We start from the raw sequence: 18,622 nt of genomic DNA, 5'->3' as shown, positions 1-18,622 counted from the left end.
GTGTAATGGCATTTGGAGATGGTGGCTTTGGAAGGTGATAGGGTTAGGCTGTGTCCCCACCCAAATCTCATCTTGAACTGGAGCTCCAATAATTCCCACGTGTCATGGGAGGAACCTGGTGGGAGGTAACTGAATCATGGGGGCGGGTCTTTCACATGCTGTTCTTGTAATAGTGAACAAGTCTAATGAGATCTGGTTTTATAAATGGGAGTTTCCCTGCACAAGCTCTCTTTCCTGCCACCATGTAAGATGTGACTTTGCTCCTCCTTTGTCTTCTGCCATGACTGTGAGGCCACCCCATGTGGAACTGTGAGTCCATTAAGCCTCTTTCCTTTATAAATTACCCAGTCTCAGGTAAGTCTTTATTAGCAGTGTGAGAATAGATGATACAGAAGGTGATTAGGCATGAGGGTAGAGTCCTCATGAAGGAGAATGGTGCCCTTATAAAAGAAGCTCCAGATATCTTCATGTCCCAGATGGTTGTTTATTAATAAAAATTTTAAAATAACAGAGACCCCAGAGAGCTGCCTCACCCCTTCCACCACATGAAGACACAAATAGAAGTCAGCCTCCTAAAACCTGGAAGAAGACTCTCATACCAACACCCTGACCTTCAACTTCCGGCCTCCAGAACAGTGAGAAATCAGTTCCTGTTGTTTATAAGTCACCCAGCTCATGGTATTTTGTGATAGCTGCCTGAATGGACTGAGATACCTAGGAAACAGCTGCTCATCCTTCCCCATGAGCTTGTGGAAAGTCAACAAAATTCACACTCGCTCCTTCAATGAAAGGCTGCCCCGCCAAGGACTTCAGGTTCCACTGCCCTTGCAGGTAACATGACCAAGTTCTCATGAACAGAACAGAAGAGAAAAGGACGGGACATCTGACATGTGCTTGCTTACCAGAAACCATTTGCTCTGGACACGCTTGGACTTCCCGTGCTCTGAGCTGGAACTCAGATGTGCCTGAGACCCAGTCTCTCCCACACAAACAAGGACAAAGCCCCTTCACCATTATTGTGTCATGAGCTCCTTCATATTCTGGGGAAGGCTACAGATCCCTTTCTCAGAATATTAATAATATGTAAAATTACAAAGGAAACTCGATTACATTGAAATATGATTAAGATATTAAACAAATATTTGCAATACACTAATAGATGTGTTTCTTTATTCACATCTTAAATAAGATCTAGAGGCAGATCTAATAACCTCCATAATTCCAAAGTGGTGACGAGCATAACATTATTTTGAAATATTTGCAGTAACTGTAAACGTGATATGAAAATAGTCACGACTTCCACTGGTGACAGAGCCCCCAAGTGGCTTGTTGCCAACGTTCATAATTGAGGGAAGTATTAAATTTTATGTACAGGTTAATTAAAATAAAGATATAATTTATTTTCTGCTGAAGTTCACGTGCCCCTCTGATTCTAACCGTGGATTCTTTGGGGGTCTGTGAAACCCCAGTTGAAAACTGCTGCCCTGAGAGATGGTAGAGCAGAATGTGGGGGCCTGGGACCCTCAGTCACCTTGTGGGCTAGAGCTCAAAACTCCCAGAATGTTCTCCCTCCCATGGGGAAGAAATAAACTCTTATATGCTTTAAGCCACTGCATATCTGGTTCTTTATCCCAATAACTCAAAAATCCAAATGTTACTATGGCATCCCTAGGCAGATATCATCACACATCTCCCCTGCAGCACTGGGAATGTCAGCTCTATTGCTGCACTCAGCCTTTTCTAGCAACTGCTCTCCTCCCACACTCAGCTGGAAGCTCCAATCACAGAAACAGCCCCCAGGTCACTGGACACCTCCAGCACCTCACATAGGGCTGAGAGGGGCGTGGGGAAGGTTCACCAATGAACGAATGAACCATAACAAGTTAGCATGTAACGTAGCACCAGTTACAGGACAGGCGTACTTCCATATATTCTGCACGCCTTTCCTCATGTCATGCTCCCAGCAAGCTAGCCAGGTGGATTCCAGTGTTATCTCCCCCAGAGACTGGTGAGAACAGAGACCCTGAAAGGTTAATGACTTTGCCTGGGGTCACAGTGTTAGTAAGGTAAGCAGGTTTGAGCCTCTGCAGTGGGACCTGGAGCAGGGTCAGTAGGACACAGAATTTGGTGAATGGGACCTGGAGCCGGGAACCAAGCCACTGGGCTCCCTGGACAGCTGACAGCAGCATCCAGAGTGCCTACCTTGATGATGATCTTCTCCCGCAGCTGGCTGGGTGAGGGCAGCTGGTCAGCGCTGGCCTCCGTGGGCTTCATCAGAAGAAGGTCGCCAAATACATCTTTGAAGACCTTGGCCATGTGGCGCTGCTGCTCTACGCTGCAATGCTCCTCAATGGACAGGATCACTGGGAAGCTGCGGATGGAAGAGGGTGGGCGGCTCGGAAGGGGGAGCGCATATCTCTGGATCTGCCCCACAGAGGGACCAGGGCAGCTCGGCCCCGGGGCAACAGAAACTGGGTGTTGCTGGGGGCATGCCCCCCACACCTGCCCTCCCACAAGGAGAGGACCTCATCTTGGATGTGGGGGCTGGAGCCCTGGGAGTCAGAACAGCTGTGATCTGATTCGGGCACTTCCTCACACCCCAGAATGCACTGCTTCCCCTCATCCCAGAATGCACTGCTTCCCCACACCCCACAATGCACTGCTTCCTACACCCTACAATGTACTTTTTATTTTTTTCCATCCACTCCTGTCTTTAAACTTACAGAAAGAAGTCTCTAATCATTTTTTATTTCAAACCTACAGATAAGATGAAAACAAAGTGCAATGAGCACCCATGTATGCTTCACCTAGGGTCACCAACACTGACACTGTTCCATGAGCGCATCTACCTACTTTGGCATATTTATTATTTTCTGTATTTATAAAGGGTATTGGTTTTATATATTCTTATTCATATGCACACACAGGTAATTTTTGTATATATATGTAGGCATACATTATTGTATATATGTATATAAGGTGTCTGTATATTTATAGATCATTTGTGTGTGTGTATCTATAGTTGATTTTTGTTATCTTTGAGGGTTATGGTCCACAAAGTCACCACCAACACTGACTGGTAAAAACCTGAGCCATTGCTCCTAAGGGGAAAAACAGGGTCAGGGCCTTTTGAGTCTGCGGTCACAGTATTTTCCTCAACTGATCAATATCTCACTTTGTTTTATGTGTGTTTCTGTTTACAGACATATGATCTGGTACATGCTGTTGACTGACATTGGGCTCACAGCCAGAATCACTGTAATTCACGCCTGAACGAGGTACATCTGACACAGGTGTTTTCTCCGTAAGGCACATTACAGCCTTCTCGGGCTCAGGAACACCAGACAGCTCTTCAGCATTGTGCTTCAGGCCATTTGAACAGCAAAATCACTAAGATAAGACTCAAAAACAGGAAAAATGTGGCACTCAACAGATGTTGAGAAGGACACTTGTTGAAGCTTTCATGCTGTAGACAAGGAAGGGGAGCGCTGCTTTGCTCGGTCCCAGCCGAACACATGTGCATGGCCTGAGTCTCATTTTCCACACTTTGTGTGTGTCTGAAAATGACCTCAGAGTGCTTTGCGATTTGATTTGGGGTTACAAGTAAATTTTAGCAAGTAGGCAAATTCACAATTACAGAATTCATCAATAAAGATCACCTGTATCCTTCTATATATGTGAACGTGTGTGTATGTATACATTCACATATCAATAGTATGTGTGTATACATATATATGCCTATAAATACATACATATACACACATACTCCTCCTGAGGGAAGAGAAAAATCATATATTTTTTTTTCTTTTTTGAGACGAAGTTTCGCTTGTTGCCCAGGCTAGAGTACAGTGGTGCAACCTCGGCTCATTGCAACCTCTGCCTCCTGGATTCAAGTGATTCTCCTGACTCAGCCTCCTGAGCAGCTGGGGTTATAGGTTCCCACCAGCATGCCCAGCTAATTTTTCGTATTTTTAGTAGAGACGGGGTTTCACCATGTTGGTCAGGCTGGTCTCGAAATCCTCACCTCAGGTTATCCACCCGCCTTAGCCTCCCAAAGTGCTGGGATTACAGGCATGAGTCACCGCACCCAGCCTATTTTTATATTTCATTTGCACATGTATTTACGTTTCCTCTTGAACCATCTGAAATGAAGTGCAGACATCCTCCACAGGTATCTCTTAAGAACAAGAACATCCACTGACATAACCACACCATATCACCTCAGGAAATTATCTCTAATTAATGATCATTAGACATATAGTCCGTATTCAGACTTCTCTAATTATCCAAGAAATATAGTGTATAGTTGGGTTTTTCCCCACTGAGAATTCATCTGAGGCTTGTGCATCGCATTATCATGAAACAAAAGTATTCTAAAGGCAGCTATGTCACTTCCATCAACAGGAAACCACATCACTCGATAGAAAAGAAGGGAAAGTCGAAAATAAACAGATGGTGTTAAAAATAAAGTCCATAATCATGTTTCAGCTCAAGTAAATCATGGCCTCATCACTCCTGGGAAGCATGATCCAGCTCAGTCCTCCAACCTAGTCCACACACCCTCAGTAGCACACAACAGCTCAAAAGTTTTTAGAACAAAGGGTACCTAGTAAGTTGGTATCAAAACTCAATTGGCAGCAAAATCTGAACTATTTGAATGAACGCTGCTTGCAATCATTTCTTTAAATTCCTCTTAATACCGATAAGGATGCATTTTGCTGCAAAAACATTAATGCATTAATGTTTGATTAAAGAGTTCTAGCCCTACAGGGGTTACATGATTCCAGGCCTATTTTAGCCAGAAAAAAACTTCCTCTAGCCACAAATGAAATAATGTTTCACGAAAACTATCAACTCACAATCATAAGCACTTATGTCCTGAAAATGAAAGCAAACTCTCAAAGCAGTCTAAGAAGCCACCCGATGGCCTCTGTTAATACGGGTTCCTTCCAACTGCCTGGTGGAGGTCGGCACTAAAAAGGGCTAGGGCCTTCCCTAAGAGGGAGAATGCTGCGATGGAGAAATCATAAGCCTTCATTTAAAGGTTTTCGCCAAGTGGGAAAAGACATCCATAATTCATAATTGCATGGTTCAGAGCAACACCTCCCCGCAGCTCGAGGGATTTCTGTAGTCAGTGCAATAAAAACAACCAATCAGCCTGAGCGCAGTGGCTCACACCTGTAATCCCAGCACTTTAGGAGGCCAAGGCAGGAGGATCACCTGAGGTCAGGAGTTCAAGACGAGGCTGGCCAACATAGTGAAACCCTGTCTCTATAAAAATACAAAAATTAGCGAGGCACGATGGCAGGTGCCTGTAATCCCAGCTATTTGGGAGGCTGAGGCAGGGGAATTGCTTTAACTTGGAAGGTGAAGCCGAGACTCTGCCAGAATAAGACTCCATTTCAAAAGAAAGAAAGGAAAGAAAGAAAGAAGGAAGGAAGGAAGGAAGGAAGGAAGGAAGGAAAAGAAAAGAAAAGAAAAGAAAGGAAAAGAAAGAAAAGAAAGAGAAAGAAAGAAAGAAAAAACAAATCATATTGACTGAACACTTACTCTATTCCAGGTGCAGGATTAAGCACTTTCTATATGGCATCTCATTTAATCTTCACAACTACCCTGTGAGGTACACACAATTATCACCTCTATTTTTTTTTTTTTTTTTTTTTTGACACTGAGTCTTGCTCTTGTTGCCCAGGCTGGAGTGCAGTGGCACCATCTCAGCTCACCACAATCTCTGCCTCGCAGGTTCAAGCGATTCTCCTGCCTCAGCTTCCCAAGTAGCTGAGACTACAGGTACCCACCACTATGCCCAGCTTATTTTTTGTATTTTTAGTAGAAACAAGGTTTCTCCATGTTGGTCAGGCTGGTCTCGATCTCCTGACCTCATGATCCTCCCACCTTGGCCTCCCAAAGTGCTATGACTATAGGTGTGAGCCACTGCTCACACCTCTACCTTTTAACATGGGAATTGAAGCACAGAATTGAAATTGCTTTACTTAACAGCTGAATTCAAATTCATCAAGAAGGACTCAGAACCCATACTTGTAAGTGCTGTTCTATCCCAGAAGGGATAAAAAGACAACTATCATTCCACTGTGGCTATAGAAGGCCTCTTGCCAGCTCTCAGAAATAATAAGGAACCTAGACCAGGAGTCGGCATATGACGGCCTCCACCCCAAATCTGGCCTGCCATCTATTTTTGTAATTTGTAATTCCAGTTTTAACTGGAACACAGCCGGGCCCATCTATTTACCTGTTGGCCACTGCCGCTTTTGCACTTCAGCAACAGGGCTGAACTGCTGCGACAGAGACCACAGGGCCCAGAAAGCCCGAAATATTTCTATCAGGCCCTTTGCAGAACAATTTCGTTGACCTCCAGCCCAGACAAAGGTCTTCTGGTGGGACAGAAAAGAATTAGACCGGGGTCAGAAACCCTTGAAATGAACCTAAATGTTTTCACCCACTTAACCTCCACTCGCCTTAGATGACTTGTCTATTAAATGGGGATAACCAGGCCCACTTTCTGGCAAAGAATCAAAATGATCACATGTACAAAGCGCCTAGCACAGAGTCTGGCCCAAGGGGGTATTCAAGAAATACGAACACCCCCGACACCACCACCACTACTGGTTGCTTGGATTCCGCCTGTAGAACCGGGCAGAAAAGACGGAATTAGAACAGAAGGGGAATTTTAACTTTCCTTGTCTTTCCTTGTCTCTTTCTCTCTCTCTTTTTTTTTTTTTATTAGTATTTATTTATTTTTTTGGAGACTGTCTCATTCTGTTGCCCAGGCTGGAATACAGTGGTGCAATCTCAGCTCACCACAACCTCTGCCTCCCAGGTTCAGGCAGTCCTCCGGCCTCTGCCTCCCAAGTAGCTGGGACTACAAGCACATGACACTGAGCCAGGCTAATTTTTTTTATTTTTTATCTTTTGTATTTTTGGTAGAGACATGGTTTCACCATGTTGCCCAGGCTCTTCTCAGACTCCTGACCTCAAGTGACCACACCTCAGCCTCCCAAACTGCTGGGATTACAGGCATGAGCCAGTGTGCCCGGCCTTTCCTTCTCTTGAGGGTTCTGAAAGTGGGGACCAGACAGAATGAGGAGGTGGGCAGGGGCGCTGAGCAGCCACAGGGTTCCCTAGCCAGAGCCTCCTCCGGGCTCTAGAGCCAGGGAGCAACTCGAACTCTTGGCCCGCAGGGGGCGCCAACACATGGGTGAGGACTTGATGGCAATGGCTTCTGTCAAGATGGAGCCCAGTCCTTCATGTGTTTGAAGGGAGGCGTCTAAACGTGTTTGCCGGTCTTTCCATCTGTCCATCCAACCCCACCTGCCTTCCCCTTTAAGTCAAACCACCCAGAAATCAGCCAACTGACCTCGAGGTCACAAAGGCATGGTCCTTGATGGCCTGCACGACGTCATCAAACTTGATCTTAGTGGTCCGCGTCCAGCCGTGGTAGATGACCGGCCTCCCATCGGGCCCGTCCCAGCAGTCCACTACAGGGAGAAACAGGCAGCCTCAACACCACGTGTGATCACCCACAGCCCCAAGGTCAGCCCTCGGCCCACATGTCAATTCAGTTACTAGACACAGACGCCCAGGCTCCCTCCACTCCGCGGCCAACACGAGGACATGGGTCTCCCTGTGGTCTTACATAATGCAGTGAGCTGTCCAAGACAAGCTAGTTTCAGTGCTTCTTTTTAAAGAAGGTTTTATCATGTGTTTTATTTTCTGACTTCACCTGTCGAAAACCCTGACTGCCTCTTCTGCCCATGGAAATAATACAGAGCAATGAAAATTTATGAGTAAAGGTTCACAGTAAATTTTTCAAACAGAAATGGGTCATGTGGAAGGTGAACAGCCCCCATCTTTTCGACTCCTGGAGGGCACAGGAGCTGACTGCTTCGAGCTTTACTTTTAAATATTTGCTTTTTCCTGAGGGAGGTGAAAATCATAAACAGAAAAAAGGTCTATGGAATAACTGCTACAAAACACTGTTTCCGTGATGAGTGTTTTTGGTAGCACTGGCGCGTGACTCAGTGGTTGTTGCCTTTTTCTTTTCGTTTCTTTTTTTTTTTTTTGAGACAGAGTCTCCTGTTGCCCAAGCTGGAAGGCAGTGGTGCGATCTCAGCTCACTGCAACCTCTGCCTCCTGGACTCAAGCAATTCTTATGCCTCCGCCTCCCAGGTAGCTGGGATTACAGATGTGCACTACCACACCCAACTAATTTTTGTATTTAGAGACGGGGTTTCACCATGTTGGCCAGATGGTCTCAAACTCCTGACCTCAAGTGATCCACCCGCCTCGACCTCTCACAGCGCCGGGATTCCAGGCGTGAAACACCACACCCAGCCAGTTGGTGCCTTTTCTCCACCAAATGCAGCCATGAGCCCTTGGTGAGAAGGAGGCTGGAAGGAAAGAGACTTCCAGCCTCCCTGGAAAGGAGCCAGATAAGCTAAGAGAAGGAAGAAGGGAAATAAGGCCTCTGACACCTGCCCAGCCACGCATGCCACCTAACTCTTCTTTTCTTTTCTGTTGAGACACAGAGTCTCACTCTGTTGCCCAGGCTATAGTGAAGTGGCACAATCACAGCTCACGACAGCCTCTACCTCCTGGGCTCAAGCAATCCTCCCACCTCAGCCTCCCAAGTAGCTGGGACCACAGGTGCACACCATCACACATGGCTAATTTTTTTATTTTTCATAATGACAGGATCTCGCCATGTCACCCAGGCTGGTCTCAAACTGCTGGCCTCATGCAATCCTCCCACCTTAGCTTCCCAAAGTGCTGGGATTACAGGCATGAGCCACCGTATCCAGCCCTGATGGTTCTTTTTCACAGTTGCTCATAGATCCCCAATCCAGGTGATACGGTGTTCCGGAGCACACCTAGGACCCAGCAGGTGTCTGTTTGCCTCCCTCTAATACCAGCCCAGGAGGACGCTGAGAAGATACAGAGGACAGGGACTCTGTCTCAAAAACAAAATAAGAAAAAGAAACATCACACTCTAACCCCATAAAGATGCACAGCTATTATTATGTGTCCACTAAAACGTCTTTAAAATTTGAAAGAAAGCACAGACTGACCACGCGGTTATCTTCAATTTGCCGTGAGCGTGACTTCCACCAAGAAGGAGCTACTCTCACGAGGTCAAGAGATCGAGACCATCCTAGTCAACATGGTGAAACCCCGTCTCTACTAAAAATACAAAAAATTAGCTGGGCATGGTGGCACGTGCCTGTAATCCCAGCTACTCAGGAGGCTGAGGCAGGAGAATTGCCTGAACCCAGGAGGCGGAGGTTGCGGTGAGCTGAAATCTCGCCATTGCACTCCAGCCTGGGTAACAAGAACAAAACTCCGTCTCAAAAAAAAAAAAAAAGAAGGAGCTACTCACGTTCGATGCAGCGACAGCCCATGCGCAGACAGCGGATGTAGGCCTCTGTGGACGACTCACTCCGCAGCTGGTCACCTGTGAGGTACCTGCAGGAGATAAGGCAGATGGCCGTGTGGGGGTGGCAACCATGGGGGCTTGGGGTGTCCTGGGGGACCTTCTCAGCCTGAACCCCCAAAGCTCTGAGTTCTTTCATCCAGAAAGACTCAAAGCTAAGGCCTGGGACAGAAATACACAGTCCTACAGCCACACTGGGCATGAGCTTTGAACTCGGGGCACAGTCGCAGGAGGTGGCTGCTGACCCCTGGGCAATGCAAGCGTGGAGTAGAGAGGACATGCTCTTTTGAGGAGAAGCTGATCAAAACACATCAGAAGCAAAAAACTACAGAAGGTGAATTAACAGGGCCCCATGACCACCCTCGGGTGCTCAGTCTCAACAGAGATGGGCGCTTCTTTTGATATCAGGGCTCGAGGCCAGGCACAGAACAGGCGTTCAGCAATTGTTGGAGAAATCAGCTATTTTAGGAACCAGATCCACAAAAACTGCCGTAAAAAATGACTCTTTTTATGCACTTTCTTCTTCACCATGATTCACCCCCCACTTTTTTAAAGTTTGTGTTGCAAGGCCAGGCACGGTGGCTCATGCCTGTAATCCCAGCACTTTGGGAAGCCATGGTGGGTGGATCACCTGAAGTCAGGAGTTCAAGACCAGCCTGACTAACATGGTGAAATCCTGTCTCTACTAAAAATACAAAAATTAGCCAGGCGTGGTGGTGGGCGCCTATAATCCCAGCTATTCAGGAGGCTGAGGCAGGAAAATCGCTTGAACCTGGGAGGCAGAGGGTGTGGTGAGCTGAGATTGCACCATTGCACTCAAGCCTGGGCAACAAGAGTGAAACTCTGTCTCAAAAAAAAAAAAAGTTTGTGTTCCTCACACTGGGGCCTGTCAGAGAGTGGGAGAAGGGAGACGATCAGGAAAAACAACTAGCGGGTAGTAGGCTTAATACCTGGGTAATGAAATAATCTGCTCAACAAACCCCCATGACACCAAGTTGACCTATGTAACAAACCTGCACATGAACCTTCGAACCGAAAATGAAAGTGTCTTTTTTTTTAAGTTTGTATTTCTTAACTGTCTTCTAGGTTTTCTAGAATGCACCACGCTGAACACAAACTCAACACCAACACAAACTCGTAAAATGATGGGCATAGTGGGGAAGAGACAACCATGAAATCAATTTGCCCCTGAAAGAGATTTTACCTTCCCAATGCCTGGAGCATAAGACCGTTAAAAGCCTTTTCCCGGCCAGGCACGGTGGCTCACGCCTATAATCCCAGCACTTTGGGAGGCCGAGGCAGGCAGATCACGAGGTCAAGAGATCGAGACCATTCTGGGCAACATGGTGAAACCCCGTCTCTACTAAAAATACAAAAATTAGCTGGGTGTGATGGTGTGCACCTGTAATCCAGCTACTTGGGAGGCTGAGGCAGGAGAATTGCTTGAACTAGGGAGGCAGAGGTTGCAGATGACCCCCTGCAATGGCACTTAGGAAAGTCCCCACCTACAGCTCTGGGGGCCATGACCCAAGGACCTCACCCCTCACCCCTCACCCTGTAAGACAGACTAAATACCAGTACTTCAGTGCAACATGCTTTATCCTCCCTCTTTTGCAGTCAGAGTAACCATCCCAAGAGGCCCCTGTGAGCATCTTGCTCTCCGGTTAGAAGTCGTAAGGGTCTCCCTGACAGCTCTCACGGTGACCTACAAGATCCTGCTCCAGCTGGCCCTGTCTGCCGCCCTCCTGACACCACTCTCCCGGATTCTGCAGTGCAGCCTTAGCAGACTCCTCTCACTTGCTCCTGCCCCAAGGCCTTGGCACATGCTGCTCCTCTGTCTGAAATACTTCTCCTCACCTTGCCACCTGCTCCCCGCCTCTGCAAGTCCTACTCTGTGGTTAACTTTCAACGGAGGGCTTCCTCCCAGCACACGAGGACGAGGCTGCTCCTGCCTGTTCACAGCCAAATCCCCAGCTTTAAGCAGGCACAGGGTACACACCCCTTATGAATCAATTCAATGAGTCACTGAATTGCCTTGCTGTGGCCACTGTGAGATGCCCAAGTCTTGAAAAACTAAGTTTTCTAAGATACTTTAATTACTAAGTTACTTTAAGTTACTTTCATTTTTGTTTTTTGTTTTGCTTTGTTTTGTTTTGCGAGACAGAATTGCACTCTTGTTGCCCAGGCTGGAGTGCAATGGCCCGATCTTGGCTCACCACAACCTCCACCTCCCAGGTTCAAGTGATTCTCCTGCCTCAACCTCCCGAGTAGCTGGGATTACAGGCATGTGTCACCATGCGTAGTTAATTTTGTATTTTTAGTATAGATAGGATTTCTCCACGTTGGTCAAGCTGGTCTTGAATTCCTGACCTCAGATGAGCCACCCACCTTGGACTCCCACAGTGCTGGGATTACAGGCATCTGCCACCATGGGTGGCTAATTTTGTATTTTTAGTAGAGACAGGGTTTCTCCATGTTAGTCAGGCTGGTCTTGAACTCTCAACCTCAGGTGATCCTCCCACTTAAGCCTCCCACAGTGCTGAGATTACAGGCTTGAGCCACCATGCCTGGCCAAGTTACTTTCGTTTTTACTAGCTTTTTAGGGCCACAGAAAACAGATTAGTATTTCGATGCCAACTGGAAAAGGGAGGTGCATTCCCCTCTCCTTCCAGAAGCTTCTGTGTATTCTCATCCGAGGAATATAGCACTATATCCTCCACCTGCTTCACAACATGGCTCACCAGAGCAGCACATGGGACACCTGCCTTAACCCTCATGCGCTCTGTCTTGCCCAGCCCATCACAGGCACGTCTGAAACTCACGTGTTATGTGACGAGGAGATCCAGTAATGAGACAGGGGGTTGTTCATGTCCTGCATGTCCACCGCGTCATATTTCTCATCCCAGATGCTGTTTTCTCGTGAAAACAGGTATGTGAGGAACTAAAAGAGTCAAACGCGAAGACCAGATCATGACGCTGACAGGAGGGATGGTGTCTGCTTGTTTCTGGTCTGTGCTCACCCAGGGGAAGAGACGCTGCTGAGATATGAAATCAACAGACAATCTCCAGACCTCAGTTACCCACGTTTTCAATACAGAAGGCTCAGGCTGCAACAGGCTGCAGTGACATGTTTGTTCCATGGACCTGGACAATACTTTCTTTTTTAATGTTTATCCTAAAATATTTGCTACTGCAAGGGCTTATCCTTACCATATATATGTTGTTGCTGTTTTTTGTTTGTTTTTTGAGACAGGCTGGAGTGCAGTGGCCCAATCGCAGCTCACTGCAACCTCCGCCTCCTGGGCTAAAGCGATTCTCCCGCCTCAGCCTCCCAAGTAGCTGGGATAACAGGCGTGCACCACCACCACGCCTGACTAATTTTTGTATTTTTAGTAGAGACAGAATTTTACCATGTTGGTCAGCTGCTCTCAAACCCCTAACCTCAAGTGGTCCGCCCGCCTTGGCCTCCCAAAGTGCTGTGATTACAAGTGTGAGCCACCACCCCTGGCCTCATATAAACGTTTTAAAGCATAAAAGTAGCATGAACATTTGTAAATCTGCTACCCAACTTAAGAAACAGAGTGTTACCCATATCAGAATGTTGAAAGGGCAGGAAATCTCAAGTTACAATTCCTAGCCCCTTTTTAAAAAAAGAAAGAAAGAAAGAAAGAGAGAGAGAGAGATGCTTTAGCGACCTGGGCCTACTTTCAGCTGCCTGAGAATGACCTCATAGGGGGCAGGCACTCCCCAGTTCCACCTCCCCTCCTTCCCTAGGACCTGCAACCACCCAGGCACCTTCACATTTTGTTTTTGTGCTTGCAATGGTTCCTCTCTCTCTGGTGGCAGATGCCCTCTAGTGGCAAAATCTATAATCCCACCCAGGCAGCATGGTCAATAGACAATAGTAAGAAAAGGCTGTAAAACTAACTGCCTTTGCAAAAATCAGCACAGCAAGAAACTTAGGACAATGAAAGAGATCTGATCTAACCCACCTGTCTCTTGCCTTTAACCTCCAAACTGCCCTTAATTATTCCTGGGCTTGGGCCAAGCTAACTTTGGAAAACATTTAGTTTACAGTTTAAATGGCAGCGCTTCCCCAAAGCTAAACTGCCTTTCTAAAGCTAACGGAAGACCAGATCAGGAGGAGGAGAGGAGCCTGAATTCTGCTAAGATGGAAACTAACTGGTTACCAGTCATTTTTCTGGAGGTTATAAGATTCGCAACTTCCCCAGTTACTCCTACAGGTAACTCTTGTTGAGCTTAAGGCTGGCCTTCTGAGACATTCTTTCGGGTATTCGCATGGCTCCACCTAGGCCACCCACTGATCCTGTGGCCCCAGCCAGAAGCACACTATTTTCCACACCCATATGATTGCATCCCCAACCAATCAGGCAACCCTTCCCCAGCCGGCCAAAGATCTTTAAAAAATCCTAGCCTCGCCCCCGGGTGTGGTGGCTCACCCCTGTAATCCCAACACTTTGGGAGGCTGAGGTTGGGGCAGGGGGTGGGGGGGTGCGGGAGGTGGTGGGGGGGGGTGTGAATCACAAGGTCAGGAGTTCAAGACCAACCTGGCCAACATTAGTGAAACCTTGTCTCTACTAAAAATACGAAAAAAAAAAATAGCTAGGTGTGGTGGCGGGTGCTTATAATCCCAGCTACTCATGAGGCTGAAGCACGAGAATCACTTGAACCCGGGAAGGAGAGGTTACAGTGAGCTGAGATCATGCCACTGCACTCCAGCCTGGGCAACAAAGCGAGACTCTGTCTCAAAAAAAAAAAGTGCTCATATCATGACAGCTTGTGAAAACAAGTATCTATCTTATCAAAACAAAACAAACACACACACACACACACACACACACACACACAAACAAAACCCTAGCCGCTGAAAGTGAGGATTATTTGAGCAATAATAAAACTCTTGTCTTCCATGCAGCCATCTCTATGTGAATTAAACTCTTTCTCTGTTCCAATCCTCCATCTTGATCAATCAGTTCTGTCTAGACAGCAAGCAAAATGAGCCCATTAGGCAGTTACAGTAATCTGGAACCTGGGGCGGGGGGAACACTCTCAACTAACCAGTCAGTCATGGGGACATCAAATAGCAAAGCTCTCCAAGGAAAGAGAAACAGAAAATAAACCTCAGGAATCACAGACATCAATCAAAAAGTCACCCCCACGCAACAAGCCCAGCCTACTCGCCTCATCCACAAACAAGAAAGGCTCAGCGGTTTCACGCATAGTGTCATCGATGAACTTTGTCATCCGCTCACGGACTTTGTTCAGATCCTGTGCCCAGTGCTCCTGAAAATGACAAAGAGAATGAGTGATCACCAAAACGAGAACTGACAAAGTTCTTCATTTCCCAGGGTCCTTCCAGTCGCGATAGAAGACTGAAACGTCAACCGATTCTGAATTCACTTGCCATCGAGCACCGCATGTTGAGGCTCCATTCTGCACATGGCCCTCTGCCAGGGGTCAGCAAATGTTCTCTGTAAAGAGCCAGAGAGTAAATATTTCGGGCTCTGTGAGCCATATGGGGTCTGTCGCAACCACTCAACTCTGGTGTCGTGGCGTAAAAGCAGCCACAGATAATCCACAGGCAAATGGGCATGACTGTATTCCAACAAAATTTTGTTTATAAAACAAGTGGTTAGCTGTGTTTGGCCCGTAGGGCATGGTCTGCCAACTCCTGCCCTTTGCTAGCTCTTTACATTTGTTAGTATGAAGAGCCTGGGAGCTTGGTGGTTACATCAGCCTTGCAGGACGCTTACCTGGGTTGGCCTCTCATTCCACCTAGGTGACCCTGGGCAAGTTACATGCTGTCTCTGTGCCTCCCCATCCATGAAATGTACACTGCATGATGCGCTGTCTGAACCTTATCAGGTTATGTGCCTAACACAGCACCTGGTACATAGAAAGTGCTCAGACCCACATTGGGAGGATGAGGCACGTGGATTGCCCGAGCTCAGGAGTTCCAGACCAGCCTGGCCAACATGAGGAAACCCCATCCCTACTAAAATATTAACAACAACAACAAAAAAAAAAAGCCAGGTATGGTAGCAGGCGCCTGTAATCCCAGCTACTCAGGAGGCTGAAGCATGAGAATGGCTTGAACCCAGGAGGTGGAGGTTGCAGTGAGACAAGATCATGCCACTGCACTCCAGCCTGGGCAACAGAGCAAGATTCTGTCTGGAAAAAAAAAAAAAAAAAAAAGTGCTCATAGCATGGCCGCTTGTGCAAACAAGCATCTATCTTCCTCCTACGGTCACCTCACTTAGTCCGCACAACTCCTCAAGTCATATATTGTCATTGTCATCTTACAGACAAGGAAACAGAGGGCCATGAACATCACCTAATGATCCTAAGCTCAAACAGCTTGTAAGTTGCAGAGTCTGGGTTTCAAATAACTAAACTGACATAGAGTCTAATCATATGCTCTCTTTTCAAGAGAACAGGCAAACAGGGCTGCTGACGCACTGATAATAACGGAAATACCCATGACCAGTTCCAAAGCAGCTGCGCACAGTCCTAGACATTTTAGAAACCGTTTAGAAAAAGAATACATAAGCTGAGCTTGGTGGCTCACACCTGTAATCCCAGCATTTTGGGAGGCTGACTGGGTCGATCACCTGAGGTCAGGAGTTCGAGACCAGCCTGGTCAACCAAAACCCCATCTCTACCAAAAATACAAAATTAGCTGGATGTGGTGACACATGCCTCTAATCCCAGCTACTCATCAGGCTGAGGCAAGAGAATCACTTGAACCCAGGTGGCAGAGGTTGTGATGAGCCAAGATTGCGCCAAGCTGAGATTGTGCCATTGCACTCCAGCCTGGGCAACAAAAGTGAAACTCCGTCTCAAAAAAAATAAAAAAGAATGCATAATGTTAAGTAACTATGGCTTTCCTCTCCATGCCCTGAAATCCCAAATGTTTACAGGAAAAGGGATGAAATAAATACGACCATGTAAATTCAACTTTGACCAATGCTTTCTTCATTTCAAATATTCTAAAACCTCTATCTTTATGACTAATGGGAGCAAATATGCTACCACATGTGTGTGTGGTTGGATGGGAAGGGCTGGATGAGGATGTCCAAAAGAATGAAAAACGAAGAACAGACGCAAATGAGGTGGTGACCAGGAGACTTGTGACATTCATGGCTGCATGACAACAAGGAACTGCTGTTGACTCTTGCAAATCTGCCTGGGTCAGCAGCCAAAACAGCCAGGACGCAGCTGGGAAACTGCAGGCTAATTTGCATACAGGGATGTCGGAATCTTTGAATACCACAACATGAAACCCAAATTGTGGGATACTTGGTTAAAATACCTTGCTTGGCCAAGGTGTCCCAAAGAGGCCGGAGGCTTCCTCCTTCCTTCTCCCTACAAAGTTTTTACAATTATCAAAAGGCATGGGTACTTAGTTAATATATCCTGGCACTGGACTGGCTGTAAACAAAAAAATCTTCTGCCTAAAGGAGATTGAAATGCCAATATTCTAGAGGTTATAAAATGCATCTACTTGCTGTTGGGTATTGCACTAGACAGCTGTAATAGTGAAAACAGCAGAGAATAATGGTGAAAATAAAAATAAATGGTGATGGTGGTCAACACTGGGCACTGACTCTATGCCAGGCCCCACACACAGCGGCTCACCTTGAACTTACCACCACCCCAGGAGGTACAGGTTATTCTCCATGTTATACAAATGGGGAAACAGAGGAGAGACTTCTAGTCTCTCCATTTAAGTAAGTGGTCCCAGTCATGAGTCTCAGGCTAAACCCAGCAACACTGGTTCTATAAACATACCTGCTTCCCATCACCCATCCATCCCAGAGCTTTACTGTGCTTAGCCAAATCCTCTAAGGAAAATTTAGATGAGTTCCAAGTTTTCATTCCTATTAAAAATGCTGCATTATTTCCTTAGGATACATACCCAGGAGGGCAACTATTTACTCAAGGTATATAATCTAGTTTTAAAGTTTTATTTTAATTGCATGCAGCCAAAGTGTCTTCTAGAAAAGTCATACTAATTTGCACACAGAGTGCTGCAGTGATCATTTCAAATGAGCATCTGTGTGACCAAACAAAATCGCATGGATGCTCACGGCTGCTTGGGCCCTAACTCCCCAGATGCAGAGAGAGCTCCTGCACTTTCTCCTGGCCCCAGTCCCTGATCTCTAAGAGGCGCCAAGCAAATGGCTAAATTTGGGGAAAGTATGTAATAAAGTAAACCACCACTAGGTGGGGCTAAATCTATACCCCCAAGTCTCCCTAACAGGTGGTGACTTCTAGGATGCAAGGCCACTTGTCCCCAAGAATTTAGCCAATTTAATTTTAATTGTTCCCTACTAAACTGAATAATTTAGTGGAAGGAATATCATAACAGGAAAAAAGTGGATGAATTTCTCTCTACCTCGCTCTACCACCAGCACGGGCCTCACATGTGATTCTGCCCAGTAAAATTAACATATTATCTTCATTTTACCTCCTTCCTCAGACTTAATCTCAGGTTGGGTAAATAAGCCTTCTTTTGATCACTATCATTGTGTAGCTACCACCCTTCCCTGAGCCCTCAGTGTGGCTGGCTTTGTACAAAACATGTCTTCTGTGTTTGTAAGTTTCTCTTCAATCAATAAAATCCAAACACAGGCTAGGTATCAGATGGCATTTAAAAAATACTGTTAATCACACAAGCTGTAATAGGAGTGTTAATGGCTACATTTTTTTAAAAACAAAAAAGTTTCATCTGTGAGAGAAACATATGGAAGTATTTATAAACAAAATGACGCAAAGTCTGGGGTTTGCTTTAGAATTCTTTCAGCAAAGAAATGAAGGAGAAGGGTAGGGACACACGTGTGTGGAGTTAGAAGTGGATGAAATAAAAAAGGCAAAGCGGGCCAGTCACAGTGGCTTACGTCTGTAATCCCAGCACTTTGGGAGGCTGAGGCAGGTGAATCACTTGAGTCCAGGAGTTGGAGATCAGCCTGGGCAACGTGGTGAAGCCCTGTTTCTAATAAATATACAAACATTAGTCCGGGCCGGGTGTGGTGGCTCACACCTATAATCCCAGCACTTTCGGAGCCAAGGTGGGCAGATCACTTGATGTCAGGAGTTCAAGACCGGGCTGGCCAACATTGTGAAACCCCAACTCTAATAAAAATACAAAAA

General features: G+C 46.4%; 1 protein-coding gene across 1 annotated transcript in view; it reads right to left on the bottom strand.

The window, feature by feature from the left end:
* PLCG2 (phospholipase C gamma 2) overlaps nucleotides 1–18,622 on the bottom strand; it is a 171,672-nt gene that overhangs the window by 54,991 nt on the left and 98,059 nt on the right. The window contains exons 9-13 of the mRNA XM_021671046.2: nucleotides 14,651–14,752; nucleotides 12,271–12,389; nucleotides 9,395–9,480; nucleotides 7,376–7,496; nucleotides 2,203–2,371 (exon numbers count right to left, since the gene is read on the bottom strand). Of these exons, the coding sequence (XP_021526721.1) occupies nucleotides 2,203–2,371; nucleotides 7,376–7,496; nucleotides 9,395–9,480; nucleotides 12,271–12,389; nucleotides 14,651–14,752 (597 nt within the window). The remainder of the gene's footprint in view (nucleotides 1–2,202; nucleotides 2,372–7,375; nucleotides 7,497–9,394; nucleotides 9,481–12,270; nucleotides 12,390–14,650; nucleotides 14,753–18,622) is intronic.

This window comes from Aotus nancymaae, unplaced genomic scaffold (genome assembly GCF_030222135.1).
Source record: "Aotus nancymaae isolate 86718 unplaced genomic scaffold, 86718_ANA_hifiasm-v0.15.2.pri h1tg000030l, whole genome shotgun sequence".
NCBI classification, from domain to species: domain Eukaryota; kingdom Metazoa; phylum Chordata; class Mammalia; order Primates; family Aotidae; genus Aotus; species Aotus nancymaae.
The sequence above is the reverse complement of the archived record's forward strand: the minus strand, read 5'-3'. Positions and strand labels throughout refer to the sequence as shown.